Raw genomic sequence first — 14,714 nt, forward strand, 5'->3', positions numbered from 1 at the left:
TCTCGTTCTCCCCCCCCCACTCACTCATTCTCCCCCTCCTCCCCCACCCACGTGTTCACCCCCTCGCACAATTACTCGTTCTCCGCCTTCCCCCCACCCACCCTCATTCTCCCCCTCCCCCACTCACTCGTTCTCCCCCTTCCCCCCACTCACTCTCCCCGTCCCTCTCCCCCCACTCACTCGTTCTCCCCCTCCCCCCACTCACTCGTTCACCCCTCACCACCACTCGCTCATTTTCCCCCTCCCCTCCACGCCCCACTCACTCTTCCTCCACCTCCCCCCCACCCCCCATTCACTCGTTCACCCCCTACCCCCCACTCACTCATTCTCCCCCTCCCCCCCATTCACTCGTTCTCCCCCTCCCCCCCACCCCCCATTCACTCGTTCACCCCCTACCCCCCACTCACTCATTCTCCCCCTCCCCCACAATCACTCGTTCTGCCCCTACCCTCCAGTCACTCGTTCTCCCCCCCACTCACTCGTTCTCCCCCTCCCCCCACTCACTCGTTCTCCCCCCCAACCACTCGTTCTCCCCCTCCCCCCCACGCACTCGTTCTCCCCCTCCCCCCACCCCCCACTCACTCGTTCTCCACCTCACCCCCACTCACTCGTTCTCCCCCTCCCCCCCACTCACTCGCTCTCCCCCTCCCCCCACTCACTCGTTCTCCCCCTCCCCCCACTCACTCATTCTCCCCACCAACCACTCGTTCTCCCCCCCCAATCACTCGTTCTCCCCCTCCCCCCACCCCCCACTCACTCGTTCTCCCCCTCCCCTCCACTCACTCATTCTCCCCCTCCCCTCACTCACTCGTTCTCCCCCCCACTCACTCTTTCTCCCCCCCCACTCACTCGTTCACCCCCACCCCACTCACTCCTTCACCCCCTCCCCCACTCACTCGTTCTCCTCCTCCCCGCACTCACTCGTTCTCCACTCCGCTCACTCATTCTCCCCCTCCCCCCCACTCATTCATTCTCCCCCCCCACTCACTCGTTCTCCCCTCCCCCTCACTCACTCGTTCTCCCCCTCCACCCCCATCCACTCGTTTTCCCCCACCCCCCCACTCATTCGTTCTCCCACCCCACTCACTCTTTCTCCTCCTCCCCTCCACTCACTCGTTCTCCCCCTCCCCCCCACTCATTCATTCTCCCCCCCCACTCACTCGTTCTCCCCCTCCCCCCCACTCACTCGTTCTCCCTCTCCCCCCCACTCACTCTTTCTCCCCCTCCCCCCACTCACTTGTTCTCCCCCTCCCCCACTCATTCGTTCTCCCCACCCATTCTCCCCCACTCACTCGTTCTCCCCCTCCCCCCACCACTTACTCGTTCTCCCCCTCCCCCCCACTCACTCGTTCTCCCTCTCCCCCCCACTCACTCTTTCTCCCCCTCCCCCCACTCAATCGTTCTCCCCCTCACGCCACTCACTCGTTCTCCCCACCCATTCTCCCCCACTCACTCGTTCTCCCCCCCACTCAATCGTTCTCCCCCTCCCCCCCACTCACTCGTTCTCCCCCCCACTCACTCATTCTCCCCCTCCCCCCCACTCACTCGTTCTCCCCCTCCCCCCCGCTCACTCGTTCTCCCCCTCCCCACCCCACATTCGTTCTATACCTCCCCCCTCACCCCCACTCACTCGTTCTCCCCTCCCACACCACCCCCGACTCACTCGTTCTCCCCTCCCCACTCACTCGTTCTCCCCACCCACTCCCCCCCACTCACTCGTTCTCCCCCTCCTCCCCCACTCACTTTTTCTCCCCCACCCCCCCACTCACTCGATCAACCCTCCCCCCCACTCACTCATTCTCCCCCTCCCCCCCCACACCCCACTCACTTGTTCCCCCCCCACTCACTCGAACTCCCCCACCACCCCCACTCACTCGTTCTCCCCCTTCCCCCACCCACTCATTCTCCCCCTCCCCCCACACTCACTCGTTCTCCCCCTACCCCCACTCACTCTCCCCCTCCCCCTCCCCCACTCACTCGTTCTCCCCCTCCCCCCCACTCATTCTTTCTCCCCCTCCCCCCACTCACTCTTCCCCTCCCCCCACTCATTCGTTCTCCCCCTCCCCCCCACTCACTTCCCCCCATCCCCCACCCACTCCCACTGCCCCCCCACCCCCCACCCACTCTCACCCTCACCCCCCACCCACTCCCTCCCACCCCCCCACCCACTCCCCCCTCACTCCCCCCTCCCCCCACTCCCTCCCCACCCCCCCCCTACTCCCTCCCCCCCACTCCCAGCCCCTCTCCCACGGAGACGCACCAACCTCTGCAGCTTCAAACTGTTGAGTGTGGTCCTTCTGTTGCCTGTGCATGCGCGGGTCAGCTTTGACCCCGGAATGGCGGGAGAATGGCGGGAGAATGGCGGGAGAATGCGCAGACAAGCGTTTGCGGCCCTGTCACACAACGGTTCAGCTTCCCTTTCTACAGGAAAGCTGATCGCGACTTTGGCCCCGCTGCGCTCCGCTCCCGCACCGCATCGCTGCCGCCGACATGGACCGTCCGAAAACCTCGGGAGCGTGCACCAGCAGCATTCCGGCCGTGGAAAAGACCCAACCGCGTCAATACTGCGTAGGATCGGGCGCGGGCGATCTCCAGGCAATTTCTAGCCCACAGGCAGCTTATTTATGAAGGTTATTGGTAGAAAGTTAGATTACAAGATTACACAATAAACACTGAGAAAGGCAGAAATCGGCCAAGGGAGGGTTTGCAGCCATGTTTGATAGTGACAGAGAATAAACAGACGGTGCTCCCCACACAGCCCACCCACTCCTTGCAGATGGATATTAGGTTTTGAAGTACACGGAGTTCTTTGTGGACTCTGCTTTCTGCTTCACCAAACTGAGGATATGAGAGGATTCCCTGAGACAGGTGGGTGAACATGTTGGTGGTGCAACAAACTGTACAAAGGGGTGGTGGGCGCTGGGTTTGTGCCCACAGCAAGTCCTCAATCGCCACTGGGCTGTCGGGGAGGGAGGGGATCTGACAGGAAATAGACCCTTCCCCACAGGGAGTAACACCCCTCCCCCGACCACTGCCGGTTTAATGTGGGCGGGCCCGGGGGGATTGCAGCCAACCTGCTCATAGGAGGTGGGGGGTTCATTTAAATATTATAATGCGGCTGGCATGCCTCAGATTTAACCTCCATTTCAAATGTAACCCTGGCTGTTCGGGTTTCTCATGCCTCGGGGAATCAACCAGCGAAAGTAAGGCGAGACCTGCTGGATCCAGGAGGTAAGTGCCGATCCAGCATCCCTGCCTCACCCACACCTCCGCCCCATGATAGGAGACCTCCCCCAAGGCCTCCAATCCACCTCCGAGGGCTCCCATCCCCCCTATCCCACAGGCCTCGCATTACCCCCATGAGGCCTACAAATCCCCTCCTCCCCCGAAGTTTCCGATTACCTCACGAGGCAACGATTCTCACCTCATCCCCGCCCATCCCCGCCTGCCATTCTTACAATCCCCCTCCCCCTCCCCCTCCCCCGATGCCCCGCCCAGGATCACTCCCTCCTCCCCCTCCCCCGATGCCCCGCCCAGGATCACTCTCCATCTCCCTCCCCCCCATGCCGCGGCCAAATCCCTTCCCCCTCCCCTTTCCCCCTTTTGCCTATTTTGGGTCTGCGAATTTTTGGACTTCAGACTCATTTCCAAACACACTACAAACGCATACATTACAATAATTTCGTTCTGATGGTCCCTACTACATGTAGAGGTATCGCATCGTCTTGGCTGCTTTCGTTCTGACATCTTGCTCGTGATCTGACAGCAAGGCAATAATCTGCTCACAAATCTGAGCTGCAGACTGTGATGTGTAATAATGTGGTGGGGCATTGTACATGAGGAAAGCGAGGAATGTCAGTGCGTTCCCTCTGACCGCAGGAAGCACATTCCTTAGGAAGGCGGCACAGCTCCTTATGTACAAGGGGATCTGGTTGTCCAAGTCTTTGGCAATGTGCCTGGAGATGTTGCTTAAATAGTTCTCATAATCCAGGGTGGTCTCCTCCGAGGAAAGTTCTTGGAACATCTTCGATATGTTTGCTGACTCCATTACTGGAGCGTAGGAATTCAGCACGGATTTGCAGACGTTGGTGACTTCAATGCTCTCAGCGTTGAGATGTAGCAGCAAGCGGATCAAGGTGGACTTGATGTGCTCCATATGTGGAGGGTTCATTTCCACACTCCCAAATCTTATTAGCTTGCCAAGAACGTTAAACGCCGCAGCTCTCATTGTCTCATGCTGATGTTCCAAGTAAGGCTGAACTGCCATTGCCACATCACCAAGAATGGGATTTGTATAATCCTCCTGGAGCTGACCCAGAACTTTGCACATGCTCGACATTGCCTCAACTGCAATGAGATTCTCGGGTTTGGACTTCTGGTCAATCACAGATAGCATTGTGGACAACAGTTTGGTGCAGTATGTGTCTATCCGTTGAGAAGCTCCAATTGCAGCATTTCCCAAACCTTGTACAGCGAGCCATTGGACAATTGGGGACTCATCAAGCAAACATCGAAACAAACTCTCCAGAAGGGTATCCATCAGCAACAAGTCCCACACCACGGAATGATTTAAAAGCTCCCCAAAGAAGGCATTTTTTGTGATCCTCTGACTCTCTCCTATGTTGTCAAGGCAAGGAGTGAGTTGCTCCACAATGCTGATCAGATGCGGGGCAGCACACGCGGTCAATGTGCTTGCCAGCAGTGTAACCCCCTCATGGTGCTTTCTTGGGCTCACGATGAGATCCCAACCTCCCATTTCTCTCATGATGCGATCATCTCCCTTTCCCTGTGACAGGACAGCTCGAAGAATCTCAGCTGAGTAATGGCAAGCGTCGGCATAATTCAGTCTTAGAGCAGGGCCGAAGGTGTTCCCAGCCTTTGGAATTGTCAGAAAGTTGGTCGGAAAGCGAACCCAGACACTGAAGCTGAGATTAATCAGAAGGGTGCTGACTAACTGGGGGTAGAGAATGTTTATCACGTGCCCTGAGTCAGGCTCACATACCACATCACGAAGAGCACAGAGGACAGCTAAAGACTGCTGAGTTGCTGAATCTTTTGTATCTGTGACATGGCAATATCTGCCGTCATCATACAATGATTTGATGTTGTTCAGTAAGAATTTGGCCGGTGATAATGCATGTCAGGAGGGATCGCCATATGTCACAAATATATCCATCAAATGGAATGGGGTAAGTGAGGAGAGCGGACAAAACTGCTGGCAGATGGTGTGAGGCCAGAATGGAGATTGAATGCGTCACTGCATTTCTCACCCGCGGCTCAGTAATTGAACGCAAGTGACGGCTCAATACTTTGATTGTTCCCCAAAATCTGCAAGGGTGGTTCCACGTGTTGTAATGAGGACATTTGTCACAATAGAAGCTGTGCAGGAAATGTTCCGGTGCTTGTCTGTCAGCCCTTTAAAGAATGTGAAGAATAGAGTGTTCAACTGCTCATGGGCTATGCACTTGGATAAAACGTTACCGACAGCAGTGCAGGTTTGAAAGAGGGCCTGACTGGTAAATTGCTTCAATCCGCCTTTGATGGCTTTCAGATGCTCCACTTCCTTATCTTGATGACCCACTGGAAAGCCTTCAAGGTGTAACTGGATATACAGCAATCCATAAGCTTTTAATGGCTGCCTCCCTTACAACATGCGATGGATCTGCACATTGAAGCCCCACACATCCAATAATCCTCACCAAGTTATGGGATGGCACCTTATTGCTAACTTGCAGTTTCTCCAGGTAAAATGTCACCAGCTGTAAAGTGCTCTCCATTGCCTTTTCTCGCTCATGGTCCCATGTGGATTGGATCTCAGTCTCCATGGTTTTAAATACAGAATGAAGCCCATCAGGAGACAGATCCAAAAGTAAGCATTGCTTCAGGAGACCCTGCACCGAGGCCATTGTGTCGGTGTGAAGCTTCTGTCTCTCTGCCATGTCCATGTTTGTACTTTGGTCGGCAGTGCTGCTCTCCCAATCTGGCAAACTGAAGACACGATTCAAACAGATGCTAATCAGCTCAGTCTCACTGCTCAGTGAAGGCTGCAGTTTGATGAGGGCTGCACAGGCGTCCATGGCAGACTTTCGAACCCAAGTGCTCAATATCTCCTTTGGTTCGGCAGTGATCAGCTCCTGCATGCAACTCAGCAATTCTGCCTTTCTGCTCAGAGTGTAGGGTGGGTGTTCTTCGCTGGGTTGGAGAGCTTTGGCCAACAGTATCACAGTGTTTGTCAAACTTAATTTCAGTGTCAAGTCCTTCACCTTGGATTTCAGTCCAAACATCTTGGTGTTGAAAAGAGCCAACACATTGTGCAGAATGTCGGTCTCGATTCTGGGCAGAATGAGGTCCCGAGGACAACGTGACATAATCTGCCCATAGCATAAAATGAGCGTGCTTTTAACTTTCATTATGTGATTGTCAACCTGGGGAAAGGGACTTGATATGCACAAACGATTGAACTCCATGAAAGCCTTCAGTGTGGTGAGCGTGGTATCTAAGTGTGTTACAGCACAGTCACCAATTCCAGCGGCTACCCTGTCTCTCTCGAAATCTTCATTGTGCTCAACACTCTGAAGCATCTGATGAAGACTTTTACTGACGATGTCTTTGTCTTGGGTCAGTCGGAGCACTCTCCCTAAACACTTGTACAGAAAAGCCCTCTCTGTTGGATACAGGCGATAGGTGTGAATGCAGTGGGTCATTTCTGCAATGAGCTGGGTGATCCACACCTTATCCGCGTTTGCTTCCAGAGTCTGGGACACAACCCCCAACAGTTTCTCTTCCCACTCATTCTGGAGATTGGGCTTCTCTGAATTCACCTCCAGAAAGTTACATAACATTGGGAATTCCTTGTCCCATACTCTCACTGTTGCTGGGTGGATGTCCATTGCCAGGAGATATAGTAAGCCCAGAGCAGGAACACCTCTGCCTTTTCCATGGCACAGAGAAGAAGACACAATCAATAGCCGCGTCAGCAGTGTACGAGGCTCAGGAAGATTTGGATAGTCCTCGTAATTAAGAACAAATTGTGTATTGCTCGCCATCAGTCTCTTTATTCCAACGCAATATGAGGAACCACAGACTATTGTAAAGGCTTCAGTGTACTTTACTGTGATCACAAACTCCAGTAGGTAGGACCAGAGGACATCGCCAATCGGTAAAGTTCCCACCATCAATTTCAGCAATCCTTCGCACTGTCTCCTTAAATCCTTATCCGTAACCACGGCCGCCGTTACGCTGCAGAACTCCTCTTCGCTTTCAGTACTCTCCTCGTTCTCCTCGGTGGGCAGAGCACACTGTTGGATGATAAATTTCATCAGCTGCTTTCCTCCCTCTCGCTCCAAGTAATTGTGACAGGCCATGGTGTATATTACCTGGGCAAGGATTCCCTTCACTCTGTTACTCCCAGTTAAAAGTGATCGTCGCACACAATTCAGAATCTGATCCTTCTGACTCTCCATGTTTGAAGGGACAGTATCGAGAAGGTACTTCAGCACGGACAGTGCCCCGAGTTGAATTTGCTCATTGTCAATTGCCAGTTGCATCCGAAGGATCTCTAGTATCTGGCTTGTAAATGCCGGAGCTAGAACTCTGAAGCAGCAAAGGATTTCATTTAGCTGCTTCTCAGATAAGGTGTTTTGGGGTTGTTCCATCACAATACAGATCTGCTCATGGAAAGTGATCAGCAGAATCTGCAGTTGTGTCACGAGTACTTCACTGTTCCTCTCGATGGCAGTGCGCAGGACACTGCACAGACACCGCGTGACAGAAACATGGGGAAAGGTTTCCTGGTACACCAAGACAAGGGTTGGAATTAAGCTGGGGAGCTCCTTGTCCAGTTTGTCATTGGGTACTAGCTGGATTATCTGGGCGACTGTTTCTAGTATTGCTCTGGTCACCTTGGGCTCTTTCATGGGCAGCCAGGAATTCAAAAGCAGATCGTAAGCCGCAGAAATCTCATGAAAGAACATCTTCTTCTCAAGTTTAGGTTTTCTGGTCCCCTCTGGGTTTGACAGGTACATTTGAATGCTCTCACTAAAAAGCCCCAATGAAACACAGAGAGTCCACTTTATTTCCCCATCAGTTACTCCATGCAGTGTGGGGAGCATGTTTCTCAAGACAGGCTTGATCCGAGGTACCAAGCAATGCACGTTTGCTCTACACAGCCTTGCCAGTGTCAGGACCACGAAGAAATATGCTTGGGTCCATGGTTGGCATCCCGACTCGATGTGCTTGAAAATTTCAATGGGAAACCTGGCACCCAGACTAACCAGGAGGCAACTTGCCGCTTCCTGATGGTCAACATGCTCTGATCTGATCATGTTCATCAAAGCCAAGTTGCTCAGTTTTTTAGCCAGCCGTGTGTGTAAGTGTCCAAGGTTATCCTTTATTACCAACGTCATCGCCGTTAGTAAGGCCCAACGTGGGGCCGGCCGCAACTTGTTTTTGGTCAGATACTTATGGCAGTACGTAAGGACGTATTTATGATTGATCCTTCCCAGTTCTTGCAGTGACTCAGTTAATCTCATTGGAACAAAGTCATCTTCATCAGAAAACAGACTGATAATCAAGGCCATCGAACACTTTATTCTGTTTGTCACCATTTTGCTGGAATTCAATCACTTCTCTTGTTTCACACAATGTGTCCTAGTGATAAACAGACTTGTAACAACACAGAGCTCTCTGCTTTTACTCACCGATTATCACCAGTATTGCTGCTGTTATGTTGTCGATTTGATATTTCGACCTTTATTTGTCTCGACGCAAACACGGGCTCTTTCTCTCCTGTGAATGGAACTTCTCACACACAGAGATGTCCGTCCTATTCAGACCTTTCTTTGTAGATTCCTAATTCGATGGTCTTGAATTAATTTAATGCTTTAAAGCTTTTGGTTGATTGCTTTGAAAAAAATTATTTGAAAAACTCTTTCCCTCCTTCTCCTCGTGGTCAAAAACAAAGTTTAACTGCTGGATGACCAAGCAGCCGACAGCTTTATGTGGAAAAGACACCGTGTCATTATTTCCTGCTTTTGTGAAGTCACGAATTTCATTGTGATGTCTTGTGACTCGAGCTGTCACATGACCAGCCAGGTGATGACCTCACTGGTGAGGGTGAGCTCACAATTGATTGAGTCGTGTATCTATGGGTTGATTGTTAAACTGCTTTTACAATGATTGTTCAGAAAGCTAATGATCAGATTGAAGTGTAGAATGTATCAATGTGTGTTGCTGACAGGGTGCACGGACACTCCATGCCTCAGATTCCCATTATGAGCTCCCAACGGGTGAAGCTCAACACTGGGAGTCTGAGCCTGTAATATCTCCCTTACACAGCACCATTGCCGGGGTTCAGCTCCAAGCATTAACCATGGGCTATATGGATTGCAGTCAGGTATATCAGTTATACCAGGGTTTCAATTCTTTCTCCGAGCGACTATTGGCCACGCTGCCCACCTGCAGCATCAGAAATGGTTGTGACTCCATCAGAATGGACCTATAGTGTAAGGGTGAGCCCCAGGGCACGCACAGCAATGTTTGCTCATCTCTGGCCTCATTTCTGCAATTGTGCTTGAGGTAGATTCATAAGAACATAAGAAATAGGAGCAGGAATCGGCCATACGTCCTCTCAAGCCTGCTCCGCCATTTAATCCGATCATGGCTGATCCGATCATGGACTCAAGCTCACTTCCCTGCCCACTCCCCATAACTCTTCAGTCACTTATCGGTTAAGAGACTGTTTATCTTTGTCTTAAATTTATTCAATGACTCAGCTTCCACAGCTCTCTGAGGCAGCGAATTCCACAGATTTACAAACCTCAGAGAAAAGAAATTCCTCCTCATCTCAGTTTTAAATGGGCGGCTCCTTATTCTAAGAATATGCCCCCTAGATCTAGTCTCTTTCATCAGTGGAAACATCCTCTCTGCATCCACCTTGTCAAGCCCCCTCATAATCTTATATGTTTCGATAAGATCACCTCTTATTCTTCTGAATTCCAATGAATAGAGGCCCAACCAACTCAACTTTTCCCCATAAGACAACCCCCTCATATCCGGAATCAACCTTGTGAACTTTCTCTGAACTGCCTCCAAAGCAAGTATATCCTTTCTTAAAAATGGAAACCAAAACTGCAGGCAGTATTCCAGGTGTGGCCTCACCAAAACCCTGATAAACTGTAGCAAAACTTCACTGCTTTTATACACCATCCCCTTTGCAATAAAGGCCAAGATTCCATTGGCCTTCCTGATCACTTGCTTTACCTGCGTACAAACCTTTTGTGTTTCTTGCACAAGTACCCCCAGGTCCCGCTGTACTGCAGCAATTTGAAATTTTTCTCTATTTAAATAATAACTTGCTCTTTGATTTTTTTTTCTGCCAAAGTGCATAACCTCACACTTTCCAACATTACCATGCATCTGCCAAATTTTTGCCCACGCACTTAGCCTAACTATGTCATTTTGCAGGCTTTTTGTGTCCTCCTCACACATTGCTTTTCCTTCCATCTTTTTATCGTCAGCAAACTTGGCTATGTTACACTCGATACCTTCTTCCAAGTCATTAATATAGATTGTAAATAGTTGGGGTCCCAGCACTGATCCCTGCGACAGTCCCCGAGTTACTGATTGCCAACCCGAGAATGAACCATTTATCCCGACTCTCTGCTTTCTGTTAGTTAGCCAATCCTCTATCCATGCATATATATTACTCCCAAACCACTGAACTTTTATCTTGTGCAGTAACATTTTATGTGGCACCTTGTCAAATGCCTTCTGCAAGTCCAAATACACCAAATGGACTCCAACATTTTCCCAACCACAGATGTTTGGCTAACTGGTCTATAATTTCCTGCTTTTTGTCTACCTCGCTTTTTTAAATAGGGTCATTACATTTGCACTTCTCCAATCAGCTGGGACCTCCCCAGAATCCTGGGCATGTTGGTAAATTACAACCAATGCATCATCTATCCCTGCCTTTACTTCTCTTAAGACCCGAGGATGTAGACTCTCCACTGTGATGGATGTCGTGCACGAGTTCAATATGATGCACTCGATCCACTTCGAGTATGCATCGACTACGATCAGGAACATTTTCTGCATGAACGGGCCCGCATAGTGTACGTGAATGCGTGACCATGGCCTGGTGGGCCAAGGCCATGGGCTGAGTGGAGCCTCCCTGGGGGCATTGCCCAGTTGGGCACACATCGTGCACTTGCGAACCCAGTGTTCCATTTCTGAGTCAATCCCCGGCCACCAAACATGTGACCGGGCAATGGCCTTCATTAACACGATGCCAGGCTGCTCGCTGTGGAGTTCCCTGATGAATGCTTCCCTTCCTTTCTGGGGCATGACTACCCGGCTGTCCCATAACAGGCAGTCGGCTTGAATGGAGAGCTCATCCATCCGTCTCTGAAACAGCCTGACTTCCTCGGGGCACGGCCTGTGTGCGGGCGCCCAATTCCCAGTCAGGACACATTTCTTTATCATGGATATGAGGGGGTTCCTGTTGGTCCAGAGTTTGATCTGTCGGGCTGTGATGGGGGTGCCCGCAGTGTCAAAAGCCTCAACGGCCATGACCATCTCGGCGCTCTGCTCCGACGCCCCCACGGTGGTGGCCAGTGGGAGTCTGCTGAATGCGTCAGCGCAATTTTCGGTGCCTGGCCGGTGCCGTCTGGTGTAGTCATACGCAGCCATCGCTGTATGCGAGCTGACGCGTTAGCGTTGACAACCTTGGTGTCAGACAACAGGGATGTTAACGTCTTGTGATCCGTCTCTAGATCGAACTGTCTGCCGAAAAGGCACTGGTGCATCTTTTTCATACCGTACACACACGTGAGTGCCTCCTCCTCGATCGTGCCTGGGAGAGCGACCTGGAGGCGTAAGCCACCGGTTGGAGTCGGCCGTCATCGTTACACTGATGCAATACACACCCAACTCCGTAGGATGATGCATCGCATGTTAAAACCAGTTTTTTACAGAGCTCATGCAAAGTCAACAGTTTGTTGGAACACAACAGGTTCCTCGCCTTATTGAAAGCCCGTTCTTGACAATCTCCCCAAAACCATTCACAACCTTTATGGAGGAGCATGTGTAATGGCTCCAACAATGTGTTTCAGTTCAGCAGAAAGTTCCCAAAATAGTTCAAAAGTCCCAGGAATGATCGCAACTCCGACTTGTTGCCGGGAGTGGGCGCCCGGCGAATCGCCTCAGTTTTTGATTCAGTGGGCCGGATCCCATCTGCGGCAACTCTCCTGCCCAGGAACTCGACCTCTGGGGCCAAAAACACACGCTTGGCCTTTTTCAGCCGCAAACCGACCCAATCCAATCGGCATAGCACCTCCTCCAGGTTGCGGAGGTGTTCCTCGGTGTCACGACCCATTATAAGGATGTTGTCTTGGAATACGACCGTTCCAGGGATGGACTTCAGCAAGCTTTCCATGTTTCGCTGAAAGATAGCCGCTGCCGAACGAATGCCAAACGGGCACCTGTTGTAGACAAATAATCCTTTGTGCGTCGTGATGGTGGTCAGAAGCTTGGAATTTTCCGCCAGTTCCACAGTCATGTCGGCCGAAGTGAGGTCCAGCTTCGTGAACAGCTTTCCACCTGCCAGTGTGGCAAAGATGTCCTCCGCTCTCAGAAGCAGGTATTGGTCTTGCAGCGACACTCGGTTGATGGTGGCTTTGTAGGCGCCACAAATCCTAACCGAGTCATCTGCTTTGAGACGGAAACGATGGGACTTACCCAGTCGCTGAATCCAATGGCCGAAATTATGCCCTCTCTGAGCAGCCTGTCCAGTTCACTTTCAATTTTCTCACGCATCACGTACGGCACCGCTCTGGCTTTGTGGTGCACTGGTCTGGTGTCCGGAGTGATGCGTATCACTACTTTAGTGCCCTTGAACGTACCGACACCGGGTTAAAAGAGTGACTCGAATTTTTGCAAGACCTGCGAGCATGAACTTCGCTCCACAGATGAAATGGCGTGCACATCCCCCCATTTCCAATACATCTCAGCTAGTCAACTCCTTACCAAAAGTGCGGGGCCATTTTCCAGAACAATCCAGAGTGGCAGCCGGTTCTGTAATCCATTATGCGTTACCATCAAGTTTGCGCTGCCCAGCACTGGGATGATCTCTTTGGTGTTCGTACGTAGCTGCGTCTCAATGCGTTCCAGTTTCGGCCTGCTAGCTCTGTGTGACCATAGTCTCTTAAACTGTTGGGCGCTCATGAGAGACTGGCTAGCTCCCGTATCCAGCTCCATGTGCACCGGGATGCCATTCAGTAAGATTTTCATCTTCATGGGTACCGTTTTAGTGTATGAGCTGTGGACGTCAGCCACATGAACTATTTGAACTTCCGCATCCATGGTTGTTCCCCCGGCCTCATACTGCATTGCAGACCCCTCGTCTGGTTCCTCTGTCTCGCAGACTAGCCCCGCTACTGCCTTTTTGCACATCCTGGCCAAGTGTCCACTGACATTACAAATCCTACAGGTATAAAGCTGGAACCTGCAGCTTTTGGCAGTGTGTTATGGCTGTTAACAAAAGGACTATTCCCAGGCATTCCCCTCTGATGGCCCGGTTATCTGTTTCTAAGCACTCTGAATGGTCCCATCACGGGACCATTGTTCCTCGTGATGACATGAATTGCCGATCCCCTTTCCATTGTCCCTGTTGTGGGCTCACCCTGGAGCTTGTTGCTGCCTGGGCAGTGTTGAATTTCCCTTGCCTGCCTGCCTGGGCGGTGTCGAATTGCCTTTGCCTGCCTGCGGTTCTGTGTTCTGGGTTCTGTATCACTTTACAACATTAACTTGCTGGTTCATCGCAACGTTAAAACCAGGGCTGCGTGGGTAAATTAGCTTGGTCTCCTCTTCCCCTGCCATAAAGGTCTGAGCTATCAACGCTGCCCCTTCTAAAGTCAGGTCCTTGCTCTTTATAAGCTTCCTGAAAATGCCAGCATGATTAATGCCCTCAATGTAAAAGTCCCTTAATATCTCCCCCCTGCAGGCATCGGAGAACTTACAGAGACTGGCCAAACGCCGCAGTTCCGCCACCAAGCCCGAAACGTTTTGACTCTCCAGACGCCGCTGAGAGTAGATCTGGTGCCAGGCCATGTGTCCACTACTTGCCGGCTTGAGATGCTCACTGATCAGCTGGCTGAGCTTTTCGAAAGACTTGTCCACTGGCTTTTGGGGTGCGAGCAGGTCTTTTATCAGCGCATACGTCTGTGCACCACAGCTGGTCAGCAGATGCGCCCTCCGCTTGTCAGCCGCTGTCTCTTCCAGCCAGTCCTTTGTGACAAAGCTCTGCTGGAGTCTTTCCACAAAGTCGTCCCAGTCCTCACCCACACAGTTGCGTTCCTCTGTGCCACCGGTGGCCATTCTCGTGGTTCGGTGATTCCCGTTTCTCATCGCCACATGTAGTGTCCCTGCACCTTGTTACAAACTCACACGAGGCATGTATATATCAGACATGGTCACTCTGTGACCTTCACTTTATTCCTAGGATCAAAGAGTGCTGACCCTGGAATGGACCTCGCTCATTGAATGTATTCAAATCACAGATAGATAGATTTTTAACCAATATGGGAATTCAGGGTTATGGGGAGCGGGCGGGTAAGTGGAACTGAGTGCACGGCCAGATCAGCCATGATCTTTTTAAATGGCGGAGCAGGCTCGAGGAGCTAGATGGCCTACTCCTGTTCCTAATTTTTATGTTC

General features: G+C 51.5%; 1 protein-coding gene across 1 annotated transcript; it reads right to left on the reverse strand.

Moving 5' to 3' along the window:
• Positions 1 to 3,700: 3,700 nt before the first annotated feature.
• On the reverse strand, positions 3,701 to 8,606 carry LOC139247173 (maestro heat-like repeat-containing protein family member 1). The gene is made up of 2 exons (XM_070871559.1): positions 5,700 to 8,606; positions 3,701 to 4,954 (listed from the first exon to the last, which is right to left on the reverse strand). Exons 1-2 carry the CDS (start codon positions 8,604 to 8,606, stop codon positions 3,701 to 3,703), a joined length of 4,161 nt encoding a protein of 1,386 aa, XP_070727660.1.
• Between the last annotated feature and the right edge of the window lie 6,108 nt (positions 8,607 to 14,714).

The sequence above is a fragment of the Pristiophorus japonicus genome, unplaced genomic scaffold (assembly GCF_044704955.1).
Source record: "Pristiophorus japonicus isolate sPriJap1 unplaced genomic scaffold, sPriJap1.hap1 HAP1_SCAFFOLD_262, whole genome shotgun sequence".
NCBI classification, from domain to species: Eukaryota; Metazoa; Chordata; class Chondrichthyes; family Pristiophoridae; genus Pristiophorus; species Pristiophorus japonicus.

Bases quoted from the DNA above. Each gene is read 5' to 3' on its own strand.
- LOC139247173 (XM_070871559.1), bottom strand. From the start codon at position 8,606: ATGGTGACAAACAGAATAAAGTGTTCGATGGCCTTGATTATCAGTCTG. The intron at 4,955-5,699 runs GTGAGGATTATT...CTCTACCCCCAG, and splicing joins AGGTGCCATCCCATAACTTG to TTAGTCAGCACCCTTCTGAT.